Raw genomic sequence first — 25,788 nt, 5'->3', positions numbered from 1 at the left:
AGCAGCTAAGATCTGTTTCTCCCTTAAACCACATCTCTGCACTTCCTACCTTCCTCGATATGGCTTCTTCTTTCCCGTTAGCGTGTAGTTTATTCTGTCATGTATTTAGGATGATTTGATAGTTACTTAGTTGTGTTCATGGGATGAGATGAGCCTAGGATCCTCCTACTCTGCTGCCAAATTTTTGCGGTGGTATTGCTTTTAATCCACACAAACTTAATTTTGACCATAAAATGAGTTGACTGTATTCTAATATGAACTTTCTAGTTACTTTTTTTCTGGAGAATTTTCTTGAGCCATTTTGGTAAAAGAAAAAAATGTAAGAATCTAGGGAGATATTCTTCCTTTAGCTTGGAAATTTAGATACCTTTTTTTGTGATCTTTACCAAATTGTACTGTCAGAAGACTATGGGCATTCACTCGAAGGATTTTATTACATAATAAAAATCAGTTAAGTTAACATGTAAGGCATCTTTACGCATTTCTTTTTTCCCCCATCCCAATTTCTTTTGACCTTCTCCTTCTCTTCTCCAAAACATTTGAGGAGGTGTTTTAATTATTTTCATACTCATGATTTTCTCCCCGGTGGGTTGCATTTGATTTAAAAAAAAAATAGGTCATGTGATTTTATTTTCTGATTTTTTAAAAAAGATTTTATTTATTTATTTATTCATGAGAGACCCAGAGAGAGAAGCAAAGACACAGGCAGAGGGAGAAGCGGGCTCTGTGTGGGGAGCCTGATGTGGGACTCAATCCCAGGGACTCCAGGATCATGCTCTAGCCAAAGGCAGGCACTTAGCTGCTGAGCCACCCAGGTGTCCCTGATTTTTTGATATCTGTAAGAATTAGCACAAATCATCACAACTACTAAATTTAAATTTTCTATTTGTTCAAATAATTTCCTAATTATTTTTTTGTCATTTTGGGTGGAAATAAAGTTACTTTTTGAAAGTAACTAAATTAGTCTTAGGATTAATTTAGACAATGAGTTAAAAGTTAAGTGACTATGATTTTTGAACATTTCAAATAGCATTCCAGTAGTTCACTCTTATCTGTGTACTTTTTAGTTTATTTGTTTTGGTCATACTACAAGGAGTAGTGATGACTTGTGTCCATTATCTTCAACCTTAGTATTTTCATTTTGATGCATATTTCTTTTCCTAGGAAATATTAAAGTCTTTAATCTTTTTAAAATAAAAGCTTTGTTGAGATATAACTCATAGAATTCAATATTTCAAAATATATGATTCAGTTATTTTTAATATTTTCACAAAGTTGTACAGGCATCACTACTACCTCTTTCAGAATATTTTCACAGCCCCCAAAAGAAACCCCATACCCATTAGCAGTTTCCCCATTCCTTCCTTCTCTTGGCCCCTGGCAATCATTAATCTCTAAAGTTTTTAATCTTTATGATAGAATGAAGTAAATTTTAAATTTACACAGTTGTAGGTTAAACATTAAACATTTCAATAGTTATGGTGCTTTGCAGCAGTATTATTTTGGCTGAAGTATATTTTTATAGTCATCATTTATTTTATTTTATTGAATCTTTCTTTCTAGATAAAATTTCCTACTGTCATCCTAGTTAAAATATTAGTTATTGAGAAAAATATAGGAGGTGCTCCATGCAAAATTCCCTTAGCAATGAATAGGTCAAGAGGAATAGTCACAATAAATTGGTCAAGACTTATATTCAACTATTTTCACAAAGTTTTAAAAGAAAGCACTCTTGGTGAGTACAAGATCTGGATTGCAATGTTACTTAGAGTTCCAGTGTATTATCATTTAAACCACATCACAATCGAATCCAGACTAAACAATATTCAAAACTGGAGGGCTAGGTAAATAAATAGGCTAATTTTAAATTTGTATTTTTGGAGCAATCTAATTTAATAGAGAAAAATCTTAATCTACATTTCTCATTTATTATAAAAGACCATTGGATTTTAGTTTTGGAAGCCATTTCACAATCTTTATTGTAGAAGCCAGAAGATTCAACCAAATTCTCAATCTTATTGATCCTTTATTCTGAGATATCTCCATGTGGGAAAGATATTTGAGAGGAACTAGACCCATGTATGTTGGTAATAGTGCCCACAGTAATTCTAGTTCTACAGTTTCCAGTCAACATATGCATTCTTTTTTAGGCTGGAGTGTGATTCTTACCAAGGTCTGGATGAAAGAATGAAAGTTGAATGCAGAGAGCATTTGGGCAGATATTAGGTTATGGGAATGAACAGACTGTGCCTGCCCTGGGGAATCTCCCTGCACCCCCCATCTGCTGGGAAGCTAGGTACGCTTGTTCTCTTGTAAAAGGAACATTAACTAAATTTCTTAAAAAGTAATGAAAGAGAACAAACTGTAAAAAGGCAGCCAAAAAAGGCAAACATCTGTTACTGAACATGTCTCACTTGACTTCCTTTTAATGTTCTTAGGAATAAATTTATGAACTAGGGAAGGTTCAACACTAATTAGCTGTTTTCATCAAACAAAATGCACCAGACATGGATGTTGAATATGAATGAAAACTTCAGTAGTAATAGTAAGTAGACATAGAAAGTATGAGTAGACATACAAAATGCTGGTATCCAGGCTTGGATATTGCCATGACTGTTAATATTGCATTGAGTTAGATTTGCTATAATTTACTTTCTTAAATGATCAGAAAAAAAGTTTAAAAGTCAAATGTATTCATTAAACTATAGGTGGATTAGTTGCAAAGTTTTCTTTTCAGGCTTCAGCTAATGAGATGGAATGATTTGGAGTAATAAATACAGAGCTACTCGAAGGTAAAGTTTTGTAGCACATGCAAAAACAGTAGTTAATAGTTGGACTTTGTAGTAGTTGCACAGATCCATAATCCTTTATTCAAAACTTTGGGGCCAGATATTCTTAGAAATTCAGAGAATTTCAAACTTAAGAAAGGTAAGAAGATAAGTGGGTCTGCAGTGAAAACTGTAATGAAAACATATTAATATTTTTCACTAAAGCATATGGATATTCTCATTAAGCCAGAATGAGAGGCCACTATATAGGCCTTTTAAAGTTGGTTTAGGTCAGGCTTTGCCACCAACGGTCAGATGAGTTGAGTGTTCCTCCAAATGAGTTATAAGAAATTTGTTGGTTTTCAAAGCTTTTTGGATTTCTGAGTCTCAGATTAGGAATCATAGACCTATGGTGGTGGTAGTAGCAGTAGTAGTCATAGTAGTAGTAGTAGTAGTAATAGTAGTAGTAGTAATAGTAGTAGATGAAGGTAGATAGGGAAGATAGATAACGACAGACATATACACACATTTATATGTAAACACCTACACATATTATGAAAGAAAATATTGAGATCATATATTCATTGTTCTTGATTTCTTGGCGCAAGAATTAATTTTGGATTACCTGGGATTAATTTTGGATTGCCCATGTTTATATGATTCCTAATGGCAGAATTAGGCAGATGTGATTTTATCTTGTGGATAGATGCCGCCTCCTGTAAGAACCATTTGCTAACCCCCACCTAAAAGAGCACCACTGCCTTTATTTTCATCATACAAGATACTATGACATGATAGTATATTGTGGATCTCTTTATTAGTTTACCTCTGGCCTTCCTTTCTAAGTGTAGGCTCCATAAGGCTGTTGACTTTTAAGATCACTGATGCAGCCCTGGTGCCTAGAGTAATACTTTCATAAGGTAAACATTCAGAAAATATTTGCTGAATAAATGAATAACAGTTTGTTTGAAATTTTCTCTAAAAGGAACACAAAAGAGACCCAAGTTCCCAAGGCAGTGAAAGACACAGCCATGATAATATTAGAGAGAGGACAAAGAAAAAAAATTATTTAAAGATGTTGCATCAATCTTACTGTAATTATTATATTTTTTATGCATTGACCAAAATGAGTTGTGCAATTATTGATTCTTTGTTCTGAAATATACTTTTCCCCCATTCCCCTTTTCTGGACTCATTGTCATTTTGTCAGGAAGTTCTCATTGTTGGGTTCTCTTTCTTTTTTCTTACCTCCTCCAACACTCATTAAAAGACCCTCCGGGTAACCTAGGTTACTAGGTAACACAGTATCCAGTTCTCTGTGGCACTAATTTAAATCATGGGTAGATTTTAGGAAATCTTGAGGAGTGAAGGAATATTGTTTAGATCTTCCCATTCCATGACTCAATAGCATTGTTTTCATCTAGGAACTTGTTACAAATGTAGAGTCTAGGATCCCACCCCAGGTCTGTTGAATCAGAATCTTGTGTTTGAACAATATCAGTAGTGATTGATAAGCGTATTAAAGTTTTAGAAACATTGCTTTAGATCATTCCCCATGATATTCTTTTAACGAGCTTTGGTAGGTAGTGACAGTGTATACAAAGTAATTATTTTTTTTCTTGACAAATACTTGAAGTGCAGCTATGCTGGGTTGAATTTAGAGTCACGTGGTGGAACAGGAATGTATTTTCTTGGGAAGTCGAGGAGTGAGATTATAACCAATCAGAGCTAATAGAAGCATATTCTCAAATAATGAAATAGAACTACACTGAATGTCAAAATTGGTCTGGGAAAATATGCCAGATATTTTGATAATTAGAGCTTTCACCCAAATGGATTAATCTGGGTAATTTCAATAAACTGATATATTTGTCCAAGTGTATCCCAAGTCTCTAGTGATTTATGAGCACATTAAGGTTTGAGGAGAACTTTTTAATGTAACTCCCTATAAAAGTCCTCCAAATAAGGAATGGTAGTCAGGTTGCAGTTAGGGGGCTGGGCAGCCTTTGACCTTAATGCATTTGATTGGCAGCTCTGAATCCCGTTATGATTAAGTCCTACTGACTCCCTACAAAACCATGGGATCTTTTCTAAAAGAAATAAAAGTGTGAAACAAAATTGCTGAGTGTCAATCAAATTAAAAACCTAACAAACCCCAATGCTGTCTTTGTTCACTATATCCTGACCTTTTGCAGTGATTAAAAATCTGCTTGTGTCACCAGTTTCACTTTTTGAAGAGAGTAGTGTATTGAGTCTAAATCCAAGCCACCTCTTACTTCTGTAATAAAGATATTAAGTGTCTCAATTTCCTAAGCAAAATGGGAATTAAAATATTTATTTTGCAGAGTCTTGGTGAAGATTGGAGAAAATGTACATAAAGCACATAATAGGTTCTAGTTCCAGGTCTAACATATAGTACATAAATCTCATGATGATGACCAAACTCACATTTACAGTGGTTTCACATTCCAATAAATCCCAAACAAAGGGGCAAATGAAAAGGATCGAATTCAAAAATTTAAAACACTGTTTAGTTTGTAATTGATTGTTTTTGGTAATAAATTAACTATTTGGGAGGTTAGTTTAAACCCAAAGGGGGAAACATACTCAAAGTCAAATAAGTACCTTATAACTATTTAAGCATCAACTTCAACATCAGTGTGAACACAAGCATGTTAGAATGCCCCCAAATTGTAAAATGGAAACTCATTTTCTTATTTTGTCTTTTTAATTCCAGCTTACAAAAAACAGTCACATGTGTTTACAGATTCATATAGTTTAAGACTTGATAATGAAACAGCTCATTCTGTCCTTTGGCATTCTTGAATTTTCAAGTTTTCAAGAAAACATCCAAACCACAGGAGATATTTGGAACCACATCATGTCCTAGGAAGTGGTATACCTGAAAAAAATTATGAGTTCCCAAGGTTTTTTCATTCTTCTCTTTTTCCAGGGGAGAGACTCTCATCATAAGCTCAAGGAATTTTTCTACCATGTTATTTGAAAAATTTCTATTGTTTTATATGTCAATTATACACAACAGCACATTATACTTATCTACATATCTATGTATCTTAAAGAATAATACTAAAGTAAATACTTAGAGAACTTAATAACTGTGTCTTTGTCTTCATATCCTTTTTTTTTAAAGAACAGTTTTTAATTTATTTATTTGAGAAAGAGAATGAGAGAACATGAGTTGGGAGGAGGGGCAGAGGGAAAGGGAGAAGCAGACTCTCCACTAAGTATGGAGCCTGATGTGGGGTTTGATGCCAGGACCCCAGGATCATGACCTGAACTGAAGGCAGATGCTTAATCAGCAGAGCCACTCAGTCACCCCTTTGTCTTCTTAGAAACCAATCTCAACTTTATGCTCATTATTTTCTTGCTTTTCTTCAGAATTTTAATGAATATACACATATCTCTATTTAGCATTTTGTTTACTTTTGCTTGTTTTTTAACATTATGTATATGGAATCATAATGTCTTGTTTTTCTTCTTGCTTAACGCTCTATTTTTTAGATCAATCTTCATAAATGTCTATGTGTGCCCCTGTGTTTCCTTCATTTTCATGGATGCACAACATCCCATTGAATGATTACACTACAACTTGATTATTCTTTCTGTTGCTGAGAGATATTTGTTCCCCCTTAGTTATTTCCTATTATGAACAATTCTGCGATGTTCTTTCATATGCCTTCTGAAGTATATGTGCAAGAGTTTCTCTAGGGCAAGAATTCCCAGCATCAATGTGAACCTACATCCTTCTGCATCAAGAATAAGTTTATAGATGCTGGGATATGATTCCTTTAGCCCTTGAGGCAGGTGGGCAGGGCCTGGGCAATGGGAGCTCAAGAGCTAATTATTGACTCCATGCATAATTGATCGCCTCCAGTTGAACGGTTGTTCTGGCCAGTGGGCATATGTTTAGTTTTACCAGGCACTAGCAAACACTGTTCCACTCCCAGCAGAAGCTTATGAGAGTCCTCATCCCTTCATATACTTGGCAATACTTAATATGTCAAAATTGTAACCTTTGCCAATTTGTCGGGCATGAAATATTTCTTTGTGATTTTAATTTGCATTTTTCTAGTGACAAATAAGGCTGAGAATTTTTCACATATTTCTAGGCCACCATTATTTCTTCTTTGTAAATGTCATACTGTTGTATTTTAGAAAGTGTATTTAGATGCAATTCTACCTCTTTTATTTTGTGCTCTTTATTCTTTCCATTTCCCTCTTTTTCCCAACTCCTTTGTTGAAAAAAGACATTTTTTTTGGAAATTGATTGACATATTTTTCCCTCTTGTTCCATTTTTCCTAGTACTAGTTTGTCATTGTACTAGTTTTCCTTATACTAGCTTGACATTTATATTCTTGTTCTTACTTTTGTAAGTGGTTAACCTATAGATTCTCATATACCCACGACATAAAGTATTTTTACCCACTTCTCATCTCATGCAGAAATCTTAGATTTCCTTAACAAAGTTTAGTTGTCTCTTAGTTTTTTAAGTTTTTATTTTAATTCCAATATAGTTAGCATACGGTGTAATATTAGTTTCAAGTGTACAATATAGTGATTCAACAATTTCATACATCACCTGGTGGCTCATCACAGACAAGTGCACTCCTTAATCCCCATCACCTTTTTCACCCATCCCCCTACCCACCTCCCCTCTGGTAATCATCAGTATGTTCTCTATAGTTAAGAATCTGTTTCTTGGCTTGTCTTTCTCTCTCTCTCTCTCTCTTTTCCTCCTTTGCTCATTTGTTTCTGAAATTCCACATATGAATGAAATCATATGGTATTTGTCTTTCTCCAACTGACTTATTTCACTTAGTGTAATACTTTCTAGCTCCAATCCATGTCATTGCAAATGGCAAGATTTCATTCTTTTTTATGGCCCAATAGTATTCCATTGTATATATGCCACCTCTTCTTTTCCCGTTCATCAATTGATGAACACTTGGGCTGCTTCCATATTTTGCATATTGTAAATCATGCTGCTATAAACAGAGGTGCACATATCTTTTTGAATTAATGTTTTTGTATTCTTTGAGAAAATACCCAGTTGTTGGGTATGGTAGTTCTATTTTTAACTTTTTGAGGAACCTCCATACTGCTTTCCACAGTGGCTGCACCAGTTTGCATTTCTACCTACAGTGCATGAGTGTTCCTTTTTCTCCACATCCTTGCCAACACTTGTTTTTGTGTTGTTGATTTTAGTTATTCTGACGAGTGTCAGGTGATATCTCCCTGTAGTTTTGATTTGCACTTCCTTGATGGTAAGTGATGATGAACATCTTTTCATATATCTGTTGGCCATCTGTATATCTTCCTTGGAGAAATGTCTGTTCATGTCTTTTCATTTTTAAATTGGATTACATGTTTTGGGTGTTGAGTTTTATAAGTTCTTTATATATTATGGTTATTAACACTTCACTGGATATGTCATTTGCAAATATCTTCTCTCATTCCATAGGTTGCCTTTTAGTTTTATTGATTGTTTCCTTCACTATGCTGACAATTTTTATTTTGGTTTAGTACCAATAGTTTACTTTTGCTTTTGTTTCCTTTGCCTCAGGAGACATATATGGCAACCTAGAAAAGGGTTGCTCTGGCCAATGTCAAAGAGGTTACAGCCTGTGTTTTCTAGTATTTTGATTGTTTCCTTTCTCACATTTAAATCTTTCACCCATTTTGAATTTATTTTGGTGTGTGGTGTGGAGGAGTGGTCCAGTTTCTTTCTTTTGCATATTGCTGTCCAATTTTCCCAATACCATTTGTTAAAGAGATTGTCCCATTGGATATTCCCATTGGATATTCTTTCCTGCTTTGTTGATGATTAATTGACCACATAATTATGAATTTATTACTATGTTTTCTATTCTGTTACATTGAGCCATGTGTCCATTTTTTGTGCCAGCTATCAGTTTTTCCTCATTGAGTATGTTAGCTGTGGATTTCTCATGTATGACCTTTATTGTGTTGGGTATATTCCCTCTAAACCTACTTTGTTGACAATTTTTATCATGAATTAAGTTTGAAGTTTGTCAAATGCTTTTTTCTCTATTGAAATGATCATATAGTTCTTATCCTTTCTCTTATTGATGTAATGTATCATATTGATTGATTTACAGATATCGAACCACTCTTGCACCCAGGAGTAAATCCTATTTGATCATGGTGAATGATTTTTTTTTTTTAATGTATTGGTGAATTGAATTTGCTGGTATTTTACGGAGGATTTTTGCATCTATGTTCAGTGTGGATAGTGGCCTGTATTTTTCTTTTCTAGTGGTGTCTTCAGCTGGTTTTGGTATCAGCATAATGCTGGCCTCATAAAGTGAATTTGGAAGTTTTCCTTACTTTTCTATTTATTGGAATATTTAAGAATAGATATTAACTTTTCTTTAAATATTTGGTCAATTCACCTATTAAGCTATCTGGTCCTGGAATTTTGTTTTTTTGGGGGGAATTCTTTGATTTCTGATTCAATTTCTTGCTGGTTATCAGTCTGTTCAATTTTTTTTTTTATTTATTTCTGTTTCAGTTTTGGTAGTTTATATGTTTCTAGGAATTTATCCATTTCTTCTAGGTTTTCTTCTCTGTTGGCATATAGTTTTTCATAATATTCTCTTACAATGATTTGTATTTCTGTGGTGTTGGTAATTATTTCTCCTCTCTCATTTGTAATTTTATTTTTTAACACCTTTTCTCTTTTTTTTCTAGATAAGTCTGCCTAGAAGTTTATTAATTTTATTGATTTTTTTTCTCTCACAGAATCAGCTCCTGGTTTCATTGATGTGTTCTATTGTTTTTTTTTGTTTTGTTTCGTTTTGTTTTTGTTTCGGTGTTTTTTAAAAAAAATCTCGATATCATTTATTTCTGCTCTTTTTTTATTTAAAAAAATTTTCTTTTTTTTTTTTTAAGAGAGAAAGAGAGTGTGTGTGAGCTGGGAAAGGTAGGGGGAGAGAAAGAGGGAGAGAGAGAATCTGAAGCAGACTCCATGCTCAGTGCAGAACCTGATGCAGGGCTCATTCTCATGACCCCAAGATCATGACCGGAGCCAAAATCCAGAGTTGTATGCTTAAATGACTGAGCCACTCAGGCACCCCTATTTCTGCTCTGATCTTTATTATTTCCTTCCTTCTGTTGGTTTTAGGTTTTGTTTGTTGTTCTTTTTCTACTTCTTTAGGCGTAAGGTCAGGTTGTTTATTTGAAATTTTTCTAGCTTCTTGAGAGAGGCCTATATTGCTATAAACTTCCCTCTCAGGAGTGCTTTTGCTGCATCCCAAAGGTTTTAGACTATTGTGTTTTTCATTTTCATTTGTTTCCATGTACTTTTTAATTTCTTCTTTATTTTCCTAGTTCACCCATTGATTGTTTAATTGCATATTATTTAGCCTTCATGTATTTTTGTTCTTTCCAGACTTTTTTTTGTACTTGACTTCTGGTTTCATAGCATCGTGGTAAAAAAAATGCATGCTAGGACTTTGATCTTTTTTGAATTTATTGAGCTGGTTTTATGGGAGAACATTCCATCTGCCCTTGAAAAGAATGTATATTTTGCTGCTTTAGGATGGAATGGTTTATAATTCTGTTAAATTTGTGTATTTCAATGTGTAATTCAAAAAGTTTTTGTTTCCCTGTTGATTTTCTGTTTAAATAATTTGTCCATTGATGTAAGTGGGTATTAAAGTCCCCTTGTATTATTATTGACTAGTTCCTTTAATTTAGTTACTAAATGTTTTATGTATTTGGGTGTTTCTATGTTGAGTGCATAAATATTTATAATTATTATATCTTCTTGTTGGAATGTTGTCTTTATTATTATATAGTGTTGTTCTGCAGCTGTCTTTAGGTCTAAAATGAATCTCCTATAGGCAGCATATTGATGGAGCTTGTTTTTAATCCATTCTGTCACTCTGTGTCTTTAGATTACAGCATTTAGTTCATTTACATTCAGAGTAGTTATTGATAGGTTATATGTATTTATTGCCATTTAAAAATATTTTATTTATTTATTCATGATAGACCAGAGAGAGAGAGAGGCAGAGACATAGGCAGGGGGAGAAGAAGCAGGCTCCATGCAGGGAGCCCGATGTGGGATTCGATCCTGGGTCTCCAGGATCATGCCTTGGGCTGAAGGCAGCGCTAAACCGCTGAGCCACCCGGTCTGCCCTATTGCCATTTTATTACTTGTATTGTGGTTGTTTCTGAAGATTTTTTAAAAAGATTTTATTTATTCATGAGAGACAGAGAGAGAGAGAGAGACAGAGAGAGACAGAGACACAGGCAGGGGGAGAAGCAGGCTCCACACAGGGAGCCCGATGAGGGACTCGATCCTGGGTCTCCAGGATCAGGCCCTGGGCCGAAGGTGGTGCTAAACTGCTGAGCCACCTGGGCTGCCCTGAAGATTTTTTTCTTATTCTTTCTTGTTTTTCTATCTTTCATGCTTTGTTGATTTTCTTTAATGATACATTTGGATTTCTTTCTCTTATTATTTGCATGTTTATTAGTGGTTTTTAATACATGGTTACCATTATGTTTGTATATAATGTCTTCTACATATAGCAGTCTATATTAAGTTGATGGTCGCTTAAGTTTGAACTTAGCCTTTTCTCCTCTACTCCTAATGTTTTTAGTATATGCTATTATATTTTGTAGCCTTTTTTTTTGGTGAGTTGCTTGAATGATTTTTGGATAGAAATATTCATTTTTACTGCTTTTGTGTTTCCTACTTTTATAGTGTCACTTTTGGTCTGTCCTTTCCATTTGGAGTCTGCTGTAGTATGTCTTGCAGGGCTGGTTTAGTGGTCATGAACTCCTTTAGTTTTTGTTTGTCTGGGAAGTTCTTTATCTCTCCTTCTATTCTGAATGGTAGCCTTGCCAGATAAAGTATTTCTTGGCTTCAGTGCAGATATTTTCCCATTCAGCTCATTGACTATATCCTGCCACTCTCTTTTGGCTTGCCAAGTTTCTGTTGAGAAATCTCCTGCTAGCCTAATGGGTTTTCTCTTGTAATTTACTGATTTCTTTTGTCTTGCTGCTTTAAAATTTTTTTCTTTATCACTGTGTTTTGCTGACTTAATTACAGTATGTCGTGGTGTAGATCTGCTTTTGCTGATTTTGATGAGAGTTTTCTGTGCTCCTGGAACTGGATATCTTTTTCCTTCCCCAGATTAGGGAAGTTTTCAGCTATTATTTCTTGAAATAAATGTTCTGTCCCCTTTTTCTCTCTTCTTCTGGGACTCCTATAATATGAATCTTATTATATTTGATGGAGTCACTGAGTCCCCTAAGTCTATTCTTATTTTGTGTAATTCTTTTTTCTGTCTTTTGTCCAGATTGATTACTTTCTATTACTCTATCTACTATGTCACTAATTCATTCCTCTGCTTCTTCCATCCTACTATTCATTTCTTCATTTCATTTATTCAGCTCTTTATGTCTGCTATGTTATTCCTTATCTTTGTGTTAAGTGTCTCACTCAAGTCTCCCACTCTTTTCTCAAGTCTGGTGAGTATCCTTATGATCATATCATTGCTTTAAATTTCTTATCAGCCATATTACTTATATCTGTTTACTTAGATTTCTGGCTGTGGCATTGTCTTTTTCTTTCATTTGGGATATTTTTCTGTTTCCTCATTTTGTCTGCCTCTCTGTTTATGTTTCTCTGTGTTGATAAAGTCAGCTATGTGTTCCATTCTTGAAGTAGTGACTTTATAAAAAAGAAGTCCTGTAGCATCCTGCAATGCAATGTCCCTTGCTCTCCAGAACCTGATACTTTAGGAGAATATCCTATGTGTGTTGCCAATGCTCTGGTATTGTGTGTGATTCACTTTTCCTTTCAGTGCAGTTGTTTACACTGTCTCTCTGCCTTTTGTGGGATCTACTTGCCCTGTGTGCTGTCAGTAGGACCCAGAGAGGCCAGGTCTGAGGCAATGTGCCCACCACGGAACTTGGGAACAGGAGAGCAGTGTTAGCAAAATATGCCAGATTCCTCAAATCACTGGCAGCTGTGGCCTGCACACTGCGGGTGGCTAGGGGTGTGAGGCTCGGTAAGTTCATGATGTTGGCTGGGTGTAGCTGAGCCTGATACACCATAGTAGCTGGGGATATGCACTGCTGGGCTCTGCATGGTAGCTGAGCAGGGCACACTGAGGCAACTGTGCCCTGGGGCAGCTGGGCAGGGTGTGCAGTTTTAATAAAATTTGTACTAAGCCCAAGGGGCTGATGCTAGCAGGCTTGGAGTGTGGGAGTCCTTAGGAGAACTCCTGGACCAGGCACACTGCTAGCAGGTGAAGTAGCAAATGTGTGTGTAGCCCCACCTCCTGCAGGTGGCTGTGTGTTTATGTGGGATTGTGGTGGAAGAAAATGGCATCTGCCAGCTTCCCTCATTTTTAGAGAAGTCTTTCAACACACTCCAAAAGCAGAATGTACAGATGTGTCTCCCGTTTGCCCCTGGCGTTGTATAAACCGCTGCTTTTATGTTGCTTCCTCATGCAGGTGGCTGTCTCTTTAAGGTCAGTGACCCAGCTGTCACTGTCCCTCACCACTCACCCACTGCTGACTCAGGAGAGTTTAAAGCTCCAGGCTCCAAGTCCCACTGGTTTTACAAACTTCTGGAATTCAGCTCATCTGGTTTTCAAAGCCAAACATTATGGAGTTTAGTCTTCTCCAGAAGAGCTCCCTGGTGTGAGGGAGTGTTTCTCTGCCCTCTCCATGCATGCAGCTCCTCCGCCCCCCATCCCCTGGGCAGTCTCCCTCTGCCTTTCTGACCTTTCTGACCTTTCTGATGCAACTTCTCTATATTTAGTTGTGGAGTTTGATCTGCCCAACTTTACTTGCTCTCCAGTTTATTGACATGGATGTGGAGGATACTTCAGTGTAAATGTGGAATGGGGTGAGCTCAGGGTCTTCCTATGCTGTCATTTTCCCCAGTACTTTTCCTCCTTTTTTAACCCACAAATAAGACAGGATTTTTTTTATACTTCATTATTTAGGTTTATCTACATGATTACCTTTATTATTTATATTTATATTTATATTTATATTTATATTTATATTATTTATTTATTTCTTACTTACCATTATATTTAGCATCTCAGACCAGTAGGGTAATTTTATTTCTTGAACGACATATGAAAATCCCTAAATGTGAAAATCAGTGTTTTTCAGCATCCTGAAAAAAAATATTTCTGTCATTATCTCTTCAAATGCTTTTTGCCTTCCCTTCTTCTCCTTTCACTCAATTTCAGCCTTTGCCTCTTCTTTTTCATACTTGCCATCTCTGTCTCTCATTGCTACATCCCAGGTCTTCTTTTTCACTCTGATTTCTCTTTTAGATGATTGGTTCTCCTTTTATTGAATTACCAATTTTAATTGTTATATTTTTCATCTTTCGAATGTCTACTTATTATTTTCCAAATCAGCTTGGTCAATTTTGATATTCTTTTATTTCTTTTCATCCATTTATCTAAGCATATAGAAATCAAAACTCTTATTTTATGTTCTTTATATCTTAATTATAATATTGCAGTCTTTGAGTCTCTGAATATGTAGTTTGTTGTTTCTTCTGACTCCTTGATTGCTTTTTTCTTACGTTTAATGATATTTCTGATTTTGAGCTCATTTTTCTTGATTCTTTTATTGTAAGAATTCCTTGAAACCTGAGTTCAAATTGCTTTCTTTTCAAAATGACTGATCACTTCTTTTACCAGGTGCTTTAGAGCACTACCAACCTAAGACAACTTTATTCTAAACTTTTGCCTTTCATTTTTTTGGGGGGAGGTGGGATTGGAGAGGGGGAGTGTTCTGGAGCTCAGAGCTACCCAGGGCCAAGATCATGACAGACAGGGGGGTCTCATAGTATCTCCTTTTTTTCTCTCTATTGGGAAATGATTTATTGCTAGTTTATACTCTAAGGATATTGCATTTCTAGTACTCAGGTTTTTTGAGGCATATTCTCAACTCTGACATTCTTTCATTCTCTGGCTTCAGTGTATTTGTCTTCCAACTGCAAGGCATGTAACTCATTAAGACCCAGTCTCGGGATCCCTGGGTGGCGCAGCGGTTTGGCGCCTGCCTTTGGCCCAGGGCACGATCCTGGAGACCCGGGATTGAATCCCACGTCAGGCTCCCGGTGCATGGAGCCTGCTTCTCCCTCTGCCTGTGTCTCTGCCTCCCTCTCTCTCTCTCTCTCTCTGTGTGACTATCATAAAAAAAAAAAAAAAGACCCAGTCTCTAAGTTGTTAAGGTTGTCAGGAATTTCTATGCTATCCTCAAGGTAAATATAGGCTCCCGATCTAATACAATAGTAAATTCAACATTTCTTGTCATATTTGACCAGAAAGGAAATCTATTAATTTCCCATCCACTTAATCATGCAATTAAAATATCTTACTTTTTGTTTTTAGAATTTATTATTGTTTTATGCTGTCATTTGTTATTATGAACATATTCAAAGAAACAAAGGCCCTATTGTGTCTTTTATAAATAGATTTCAATCCTCAGAGAGGCTTACATTGGGATGTAAACTACTCTATCCTACTCCCTTCTTGTCATCAGTCTTTTTATTATCTACTATGTTATACTTAAATTCCTACATATAAAAGAATAATTCATATAGTTTTTATTTCCCTTAGAGGTTTAAGAAACTTTGTCTAGTGATTGGATAATGATGACCTGTGTTTTGCTGGGTCACCTTCTCTAGTATTCCCTAATCTGAAAGTTGAACAGCTTTTTGAAGCCATGGCCACTATAGAGTGGCCAGCATTATCTTTGAGATCACTCCATTTTTCTGAAGAGGTGAAGAAAATACCACATTTAAGAATATCTTCCAAAATGGAGGCTTCAGTCTCCATGAGGAGATTTTGGGATTCTGTGGGTTTCCTGGAACTATTAGAATTTCCCATGGATGATTCTATGGCTTGAAAACCCTCCTGTGGTTTGTGTGTGTTTGGGAAAGCTCTAAAATTTAATAATGCAAAGATATTGACTTGTGAAAAATCCCAGAATGATGTGTTTGGTGCCTGCTAGTTCTGCATGAGTACAAGCTTATTGCCATTTTTCTCTTTAAACCACTTTTTGTACAAGAAACAGGAGCAATATAAGAAAGGCAGCTCACTGCTATTTCACAGAAGGTGCTAGTGACATGACTGACTTCTGCTGGGGAAACACAAGTGTTAATAGTCAAGCCTGGCAGAGAAAGATTTTCAGTTTATTTCACATGTTTTAATGTGTAATTGTAATTTTATATGTATATGCTATTAATGATTTTCTCTTCACAGTTACCTACTTTTAAACAAACCTTTCATTTTACCTTTAATGATGTGTTTATATATACATCTGGTAGGGTCACAAAGCTGTTTAAAACTATGAAAATTCTTTGCTACTTAGAAAATAACCCTTTAACCACATTTGGGGTAAGTATTGGGGGTGTAATATGCCAGTTATAGATTATTTTGTTATAGCAAACATATTCTACAATTTCACACTAATACTAGTAATTAGAAATATGTCTTAGATTTAATATCCAAAGTGAAAGGCTTTCTTCCATATCTCATCTGTGGTTAATCAAGAATTTAATCATTATACCATGAGAGAAATTAGCAACATTGTCAAAAGAAAAAAAATCCAGATGAGATATGGGAAGAAGAGGATAATTGATGGATTAGACAGTTACTTATAAAAAGAAGCTGGAAGTGTAATAATGCGTAAATTATCAGAAGTAAGCTTGGTACCAGTTAAACTGTGGGATTTGGGAAATATGTGGGGCAAAGGAGTCTGAACAGTGGTTTGGAATAAATAACACATAGGTTGTTAAAAATTTTTGAAAGCTTTGATATGAGGGTTTAATAAATGACTTACATCTTACATCACGTATTTAGAATGTGTCACTCCAAATGCATTGTCATCAAGTGACTACGAGCTTGAAATAGTTTAAAGAAGCAGGTAATATGTGTGGAAAGAGGGAAGATTTTGAGAGAGGATGGAGTTGAAACATTAAGGCAGAATGGACTTGAAATTTGAATATATAAATATGTAGGAAACTAAGACTTATAAAAAAAACCTCACAGGACTACGTAAATAAAAGTACTGCTTGTTTATGTTACAAAAAAGAGACCACCTTCCCCTTAGCCCCCCAAAAGTCCAAGATAAAAACCAGTTTCTGATTATGTTAAATAGGAAGAGAGAGACACAATGGAGGTTGTGAAGTCAATGAAGTTGTGAGAAAGTAACTGGAAAAAGCATCAGAGACTATCTTAGTAACAAAAATCCTCAAGAATGTTTGTCTGAGACTGTTTTACTTAGCAGCCTTCACATTTGACACCCTTCATCATGGAGAACATTCCAATTCAGTTAGTCTGGCCAAGAAGGAAGCAGTTAAAAAAATATTAAGTTGGCAATCATAAATAGTAGTATCACACATGGACAGTGTGTTCTAAGCCAAGCACATTATTTTGTGCTAAAGTATGGAATATATTGGTTAAAGTTAATTTTTGTAGTTATTAGTATTTTTGTAGCCATGATTACATGTCATGGAACATCTTGAGGGCAACATTTAAAATATATAGATGCTGCGTCAGTTTTATTATCACCTATATGTTGCATGTAAATTTTTTAAAGTACAGTATTATTCTTGAGGATGATTGTTTACTTTGAAAATGAAGAAATCACCAGGGAATTTCAAAAGTAACAAATAGTTACTTAGATGTTACAAACTAATCCTTAAGGTTATTGTGGCATTCTGACATGACTATTGAAGAAAAGTTAACCTTTGATCTTAAAAAGAATGGCATAAAATACAAATTAATATATGTAAATTATATTGCATATGAGAGAACAGTGTGAGACAGAATGAACTTAACTTTAAAAGAAAGATGGGCAGCCCGGGTGGCTCAGTGGTTTAGTGCTGCCTTCAGCCCAGAGCGTGATCCTGGAGACCTGCGATCGAGTCCCACGTCGGGCTCCTTGTATGGAGCCTGCTTCTCCCTCTGCCTCTCTCTCTCTCTGTGTGTGTCTCTATGAATAAATAAGTAAAATGTTTTAAAAAATAAAAAAAAAAATAAAAGAAAGAGTTGTAATTTGTTTAAAATACTTAAAAATAATCATTCTTATGTCCTAATACTAAGTATTTTTGCAGTATAAACACAAGTTTCTTCCATATTTCATCTTTACATTTATCCTTTATGTATTTTGAGATTTCATACAAGAGACTTCTTTTGCTTCAGTTGTCAAATAGTGGTTAAACACATATTTGAAACTTAAAAAAAAAAAACTAAAGTAAGAATTTTCTTTGTGGTATCATAAGCATACCATATGACAATAACCAAAATGTTTCCTCTCCCTGACTTCTTATAGAGTCTGAGGGAGAAGACAAAACCAATAATCCAAAATCCATTAGCTTTTTACGCATTTATCAAGATTACCTTAAATTCCTCTTATCTGAGACATTTTTTTCAAAAGCTCTTTTGTGCAAAATAATCATCATGGCAGATTAGAAAGTAGATATGCAATTCATCAACGCCTCTGGGTCTAAGTGTCACCTTTGGATCACCCTGAATGACTAGAGAGGGAATGACCCAGTTATTCTGAGGTCTTGTAGAATTCTCTTCCTGAGTTGTTCTTTTATTGTTGACCAATATTGAGGGATGGTAAATAAAATCCACATTAAACACTTTGGTGTAGTTGTTGAAGAGATGCTGTTGAAGCTGACCATCAAATTATATGAGGCTTCTTTTGAAGGACTCATAGAAGAAATTTTCACAAGAAGTAAGTTTGCTTCTCTTACAGACATTATGAATGTTAGAACTACTGTGTTTTCTTCATTGCTTTGTGTATTACTTTCCCAGTCCTGCCATAATAAAATACCATAGACTGGGTAGCTTATACAACGGAAATTAATTTTTTCACAATTCTGGAGGCTGGAAGTCTAAGATCAAGATGCTGGCAGAGTTGGTTTCTCCTGAGTCCTCTCTCCTTGGTTTATAGATGGCTGCTTCTTGGTTGTCTTCACATGGCCTTTTGTCTGTGCACACATGACCCTGGCATCTCTTCCTCTTATAAGGCCACAAATTCTGTTGGGTTAAGGCTTCACCTTATGACCTCATTTAACCATAAGACTTTATTTCCAAATGTAGTCACACTGGGGATGAGGGCTTCAAAATATGAATTTTAGAGGAACACAATTCAGTCCATAACATTCTGAATTTTATTTTTAAAGATTTAATTAATTAATTAATTAATTAATTTATTTATTTATTCATGAGAGACACAGAGAGGCAGAGACACAAGCAGAGGGACAAGCAGCCTCCCTGCGGGGAGCCTGATGTGGAACTCAATCTCAGGATCCCGGGATCACGACCTGAGCCAAAGGCAGACACTCAACCACTGAACCACCCAGCTGCCCCAGTCCATAACATTTTGATAGCTAGGAATTTGAGAATCAAATCTGTGTGACACATCAAGTAATATCAGAAAATATTTGACATTATTTTTCTATCCATATTCTACCTTTAATCTGATTTTCTTATTTTCCTTTTTCATATATATTGCATTTTTTTACACTACCTTGAACCTTTTTTATAAGACAGAGGACAGATAAGTAAATATATAAATTCTCATCTGTAGCAGATTTGTATAGATATTTGCTCATTGAAACAATCAGTAGGAATTGTGTTCCTGGGTGCCAAAAGATGCTGGAGGGAGTTCAATAATCACACTCCTCAGAGTATTGTCTTACAGGAAACTACTTAGGCTGCAAAGTAAACCAGGAGTTTATTTGGGGTCTTTAGGAATTTCAATCCAGGAGACATGGATTTAGGAGAAATCTAAGATATGCTCCAAGGAGGGAGGACAAGGACAAAGTATACAAAGGCAAAACTGCGAGCTTATGTAAGTTGTTTTGCAAGAACTCTGACTTGGTGTAGGTAAAAATAATTAATGTTGGTTGATTTAGGATAAGTTACTATACCAGGTGCTAAGTTGGAGTTCAGTGATGTGGACCTCACTCTGAGAACTGCAACAGGATATAGCCGTTTGTGCTTGGGACATGTAGCAGTTTATGTTCCATACAGGTGTGGTCATGCATTTCTCCAGGGATCTCCTTGCTCCAAACATCTTAGGGCCCTTGACATTCCTGATTCCATTTTGGATGTTTTTGTTCATGGTATACTTACAAATTTACATCAGTGTTTAGGTTTGTAATATATATTAGAATGGAATGGTTCTCTCTCCTTTTGATAATAGAATGTTAATGAAATTAAAATTTTACAGATAATGAAGTTGTTTTCCTACCTATGTCAATCCTTCTTTCTCTTATTCTAGAAAACAGTAATGAAGAAAGAGCAACAGCCTATCAAACCAGAACCAAAGCCAGGAACCAGGTATATCTCTTTTTTTTCTCCAGGCATACTTTTTATATGATAGCAGAAAAAGTATAAATTAATGTGCTTACTTGGGGTTACCTTGACTGAAGTATCTAGGTTTAAAGAAATGTATGTTGTTAAAAGCTCACGTTTTTAACATATCTTTCTCAGTGTTTCCATTTAATCCGACTAAGGCAAGGAGAAAAAAAAAATTCTTTCTTTTTTTTTTTTTTTTGAGTTATTAATGATCATTCAGTAGACCAGGCTGGTGCTTACTATATAGTAAGTGGGAAAAGTAGTGTAACAATGCTGTATAATGTTTCAAAGGTTTTGTGTATTAGAAACACTATACTACAATTTACTGTGATAAAAGTATGCCTTTCAATGACTCTGTGAGTGATTCTTCAGATTGTTTTGTTACTATATGCAACAAATTTGTTGACAAACTTTTGTGGAAAACTATTGATTTTATGAGGTAGATTGGACAGTGAGATGGAAAGAAGAGATTGTGAAAAGTGAAGTAACAGTGAAGTTCTTAGAAGGACAGGTTTCACGCTTGTGTTTTCTTATTCACTGGTAATACATTCATTCATTAATCCACCAAATATTATTTTAGTAGTGATAGTTTATTCACTTAAAAACAAACATTAAGCACCTGCTATTTTAGGTGCGAAGAACAGAGTGCACACAACAGACTCCTTACATGTATGGAACTTAAAGCTTAGGCAGATTGCAGTTCACCATAGTGAGAGTCAGAAATTGGAATTTAAGTCCTACCAAGTGATAAGGATTTAGTGAGCACCTGTCTTCCAATGAATTCTTAGAAGGCCAATACCTAAGGAGTGAAGACTAATCACAGAACTAAGGGATTCACCTTAGTACTAAGGATAAAACAAATTGATTTGCCTAAACAAAAGCATAAAACCAAGCCTTGACAAATTAAAGATGATAAGCCAGTAATTCAACCACAACCTAGAACAAAAAACTCAACATTCCTTTGAGAACAATAACAGAATCCAGAATCTCTACAATGTACAATGTTTATATACAATAAATAAAATACTAGACATGAAGAAATAGTAAAATCTGGCATGTATCAAAGAAAATGGTATCCCAGATGTTGGAATTAGCAGTCGAGGGCTTTAAAACAGCTATTACAAATGTTCAAAGACCTAAAGGAAAATAAGTTCATAATAACAGAGAATGCCAGTGTCAAAATAGAAACTATAAAAAATAATCAAATAAAAATTTTGGAACTGAGAAATAGAGTATCTGATATGAAAATGGCATTGATGGGTTGAGTAGCATAGTGGGAAAGGCAATAGATAAGATGGGTAAACTCGTAGATCTATACAGACTCATCTGAAGCAAAGAAACATGTAATTAGAATAAAAATGAATAAAGCCTGACTGACCTATAATTTAATATCAAGCAGACTACCATATATGAGTTTGAGTCTCAGGAGGATAAGAGAAATAAGAAGAGGCAGAAAAAAATAGTTGAAGAAATAATGGCTGAATTTTTCCTAAATGTAGTGAAGAGCATCTTTACATATCCAAGATCATCACATCCAAGCAAGATAAGTTCAAGAAAAACCTTATGTAAGCACAGCATAGTCAGAGTTGAGAATTAAAGGGAAAGAACAAACTTTGGAAATAACCAGAAGGGAAAAAATACACATTATTCAGAGGGTTACAGTTCTCAGAATTATGGATGTTTTCTCATCAGAAATGATGGAGGACAGAAGGTAATGAAATTATGTATTTAAAGAGCAGAAAGAAAAAATATCAACTGATAATTTTGTATCTAATGAAACTATCTCACACCATGGAGGATGAAAAAAATTTTCAGTTAAAGAAATGAGATTTTATTGCCAGCTGATCTGTACTTTACTTCATAAAATGTTAAAGGAAGTTCTTCATGTTGAAAGGAAATGATACCTGATGAGAATTTGAATCTACAAGAAGCAATAAGGAAGATTGAATATAGAGAATATATCAACACAAAAATATATTTTTAAAAAAATTTCTTTAAAACTGACCATTTAAGGCAAAATTATAACATTATTATGTTACTTATAAGTTAGGTAGATGCAAATATGTGTGACAATAATACTGAAAGAAATAGTTATTCTCTTGCCAGTTTCTTTCATTTTATGTGTAGCAGTATTAATTCTAAGTAGAGTGTGGTAAGTTAAGAAAGCATATTACATTTCCCAGAGCAACCACTAATACAAAAAGACAAGCCTAAAAGGCAGTAGAAAATGGAAATGGAATACCAAAAACTATTGGGTTAACCCACAAGAAGACAGTAAAAAGGAACATATTGAGTGAATAAAAAAATAAATAGAAAATGGTAGACCTAAATTCAACTGTAGCCACATTTATATTAAATATACAGAATAAATAATATACTTAAATGTAAAAGCTTGTCAGGCTGGATGAAAAAGCAAGAGCCAACTCTCTACTCTCTATAAAAGATGAACGTAAAGACATTAATTGGAAATAAAAGGGTAGAAAAAGATAAACAATGGAAAAAGCTAGCAGAAGAGTGTTAGAGTGGCTGTCTTAAAATCAAAGTAGGCTTCAAGAACTATTTCTAGAGATAAAGAGGACAGACACTTCATAATTGTGAAAGAATCAATTAATCAGAATTAGATAATAACCCTAAATGTACATAGCTTAGTAATAGACATTCTAAATAAATACAGCAAAAATTGACAGGATTAAATAGTAAAATGGATGATAACTCTGTAATTATGGCTGGAAAAATTTCCCATCCCTCTTTTAGTAATAGGAAAATCAGTAAAAAGAATAAATAGTGATATCACAGATTTGAACAAGCCCCTGGACTAATTTGACCTAATTGACCTTTATAGAAGGCTACATTCAACAACTGTATAAAATACATTCATTTTAAGTGCACATACAGCATTCATTATAGCGATAAGAAAGCAATGAAATAAATAGCAGAGAAACAATATAGCAAGTTAACAAAGCCAAAAATTGGTTCTTTGAAAAGATTAATAGAATTTGTAAGGTCCTAACAAAACTGGTTAAGAAAAAGAAGAGATAAAACACAAATTTCAGTATTAAAAAAGTGAGAGTTGGGAATAACTTCATGCCGACTACATGCAACTAAGATGAAGTGGACAAAGTCTTTGAAAAAGACAGCATACTAAACTGACGCAAGAATAAATAGAAAATTTGGATAACCCATGTCTATTAAGGAAATGGAATTTGTTATCAAAAACGTTTCCACAAAAATTGCTTTAAGGAAGTCTTTTTTTTTTTTAATAACTATTTAATGTTGTTGAAACCAGCTGATCTTATGTAAGTGTTTTTCCTGAAAATATTCTTTACCTGGTTAGTATTAGGAGTCTTTTTTCCTCATAGGTGTCACTAAATTAAAATCTGGTCCAGCCCTTTCAATGACTAAAAAATTATACGATCTGAAAGATAAGTGTTTATTATAGTTATTTTACTGGAGCCAGCCAGCTAATCTGAATGCTAAACATTTTCCTGTACCATCTGTTGCAGGCATAAAGAGCTCTGGCAAAGTTTTGCAGGGATATCTAGCTAATTCTTGCAGGGATATCTTAAACATTTTAGTGAATGGTGGCTAAAGGGGAGTTTAGAGGTCTTTTGAATTAATTCTTTTAATTTCCAGTTGAGAAAACAGATTCAAAAAGATTAAGTGACTTCTTCAAGGTCGCAAAAGTAAAAAAAAGAAAACAGAACTGCTAACGAGGATCCAGCTCTTATTTCTCATGCTGCCTTATGCTGTTTGTATCTTAAATGTTAACAACCTTTCTGATCATTAGGTTGGAGAAGTAGACTGAAACCTTAAAGAGTTAGCAAATCTTCGAGTGGCTGTAGTGATTAAAAAGTATCACTAGGACAGAATTCCAGGAAGAGGGAAAACAATGTGAAAATAAAGCAAAGTGGGGAACCATATAAAGCTGTAAGTGTATCACATAGAGACACACTTCATTGACTATATCTAAGTGAAACAATGTTTATATTTTTTGTTTACTTGAAATCTTGTACCACTTCTATCATAGAAATTCCATGAAACTTTAAAATCCAAATGTTGGGACCCTATAAGCTTGGCTTGAAGGAGTTTTTCTTGTTAGGAATTTCCCATGTATTTTCAGTTAGAGGTTTCTTTAGAGTCTGCATGAAGCAGAGTGTGTTATAACCTTCCATCAGTCATTGGGCAACTTTAATAAAGTACTGGCCAATTTCTGAAGTACTTTTGCATTTCAAGGGTAAAAATATGTCACACATATATTATTACCGCTAAGCTACAGTAAATAGAAAAGAATTGTTTTCCCCCCCTTCTTAGTTATAGAAAAAAAAAAAAAGAAAAAATGATGGAATTCATTGACACATACCCACAAGCTTTGCAGGAACCCTCTACATTTAGCAAATAGGACTGGTTTATGCAGCCACTGAGCAGGATTTTTTAAGAAGACAGTCCCTTGTCTGTTAAATGGTGGGGCTAGGAAGTTAAGTAAACTAAAAATAATGCTGCTGCTGCACTTGATTTGGAGTCAAGGCAAATTTGTACACCCACTCCTTTTCTTGGGAGGGAGTAGAACCTGTTGCCTTAAATAGATAAATGGTGGTCGATAAAGCAAAGTCATGATTATTTCTGTCCTAATCTTCAATGATCATAAGCATAAAAGATAAGTTTTCAAATTTCTATTTTTTGGGCCTTATCTCCCTGTTTTTTTCAACTGTGAAGATCTCAAAATTCAGAAAGAGAAGAAAAATGGCATGGTAGTAGTGCTTAGGTACATTTGCCTATACAAATATGTGTACAGATATATAGAAGACTTGTCATTAGGATTACTACTAAACGAGGAGCTGTAATCTTCAAATCCAGGACATTTAGGTTGAATTTAGTAGGTTGTAGACTCCAAAAAGAGGCTATTTGCTTTTATTTTTGGATTCTTTAATATATATATATGTGTGTATTTTTATGAGAGGTGATCTTATTGCCTTGATTTTCTAATTCTGCTGTAAATATTCATTTCATTCATATAGTTTTCATAGATGAACATTTATAAAACTGAGTTTTGAATGGTTTGTTTCTTCAATGTTTTAATTTAAATAATAAATTTTCAAATTGTTAAAATTCTCTAAGTTTCAGATAGTTAGAAACCCATAAGATTAAACTGTGGTTGAGCACCTGGGTGGCTCAGTCAAGCGTCTGCCTTTGGCTTAGTTCATGATCTCAGGTCCTGGGATCGAGTCCCACATTGGGCTCCCTGCTGAGTGGGGAGTCTGCTTCTTCCTCTGACCCTTCCCCCTGCTCATACTCTCTCTCTCTCTCTCTCTCTCTCACACACACACACACAGTCTCTCTCAAATAAATACAATCATAAAATAAAATAAAATAAAATAAAATAAAATAAAATAAAATAAACTAGAGTTGAGAAAGCCTGAAACCATTATTAAAGGAAGGTTGAGTTAATCATTTCAATGAAAGTCAAGCCATCTCAGTTAAATTAGAATTGTCAAAGGAATATTTTTGTGAGTTTAATTGTTTTTTAAAGTAATGTACCTAATATAAGATTTCCAAACCAGAAATAAAGACAAATAGATGTAACTCTTAATTTTTAGTTTACAAAAAGTAA

The 25,788-nt window shown here is 34.7% G+C and overlaps 1 protein-coding gene across 8 annotated transcripts in view; it reads left to right on the top strand.

The window, feature by feature from the left end:
* Window positions 1–25,788, top strand: part of IQCM (IQ motif containing M) — a 428,712-nt gene that overhangs the window by 169,593 nt on the left and 233,331 nt on the right. For all 8 annotated transcript variants that reach the window (XM_072773567.1, XM_072773568.1, XM_072773561.1 and 5 more), the window contains one exon: window positions 20,104–20,162. In XM_072773567.1, coding sequence (XP_072629668.1) covers window positions 20,104–20,162 — 59 coding nt within the window. The remainder of the gene's footprint in view (window positions 1–20,103; window positions 20,163–25,788) is intronic.

The sequence above is a fragment of the Canis lupus genome, chromosome 13 (assembly GCF_048164855.1).
Source record: "Canis lupus baileyi chromosome 13, mCanLup2.hap1, whole genome shotgun sequence".
In the NCBI taxonomy this organism is placed as follows: domain Eukaryota; kingdom Metazoa; phylum Chordata; class Mammalia; order Carnivora; family Canidae; genus Canis; species Canis lupus.
The sequence above is the reverse complement of the archived record's forward strand: the minus strand, read 5'-3'. Positions and strand labels throughout refer to the sequence as shown.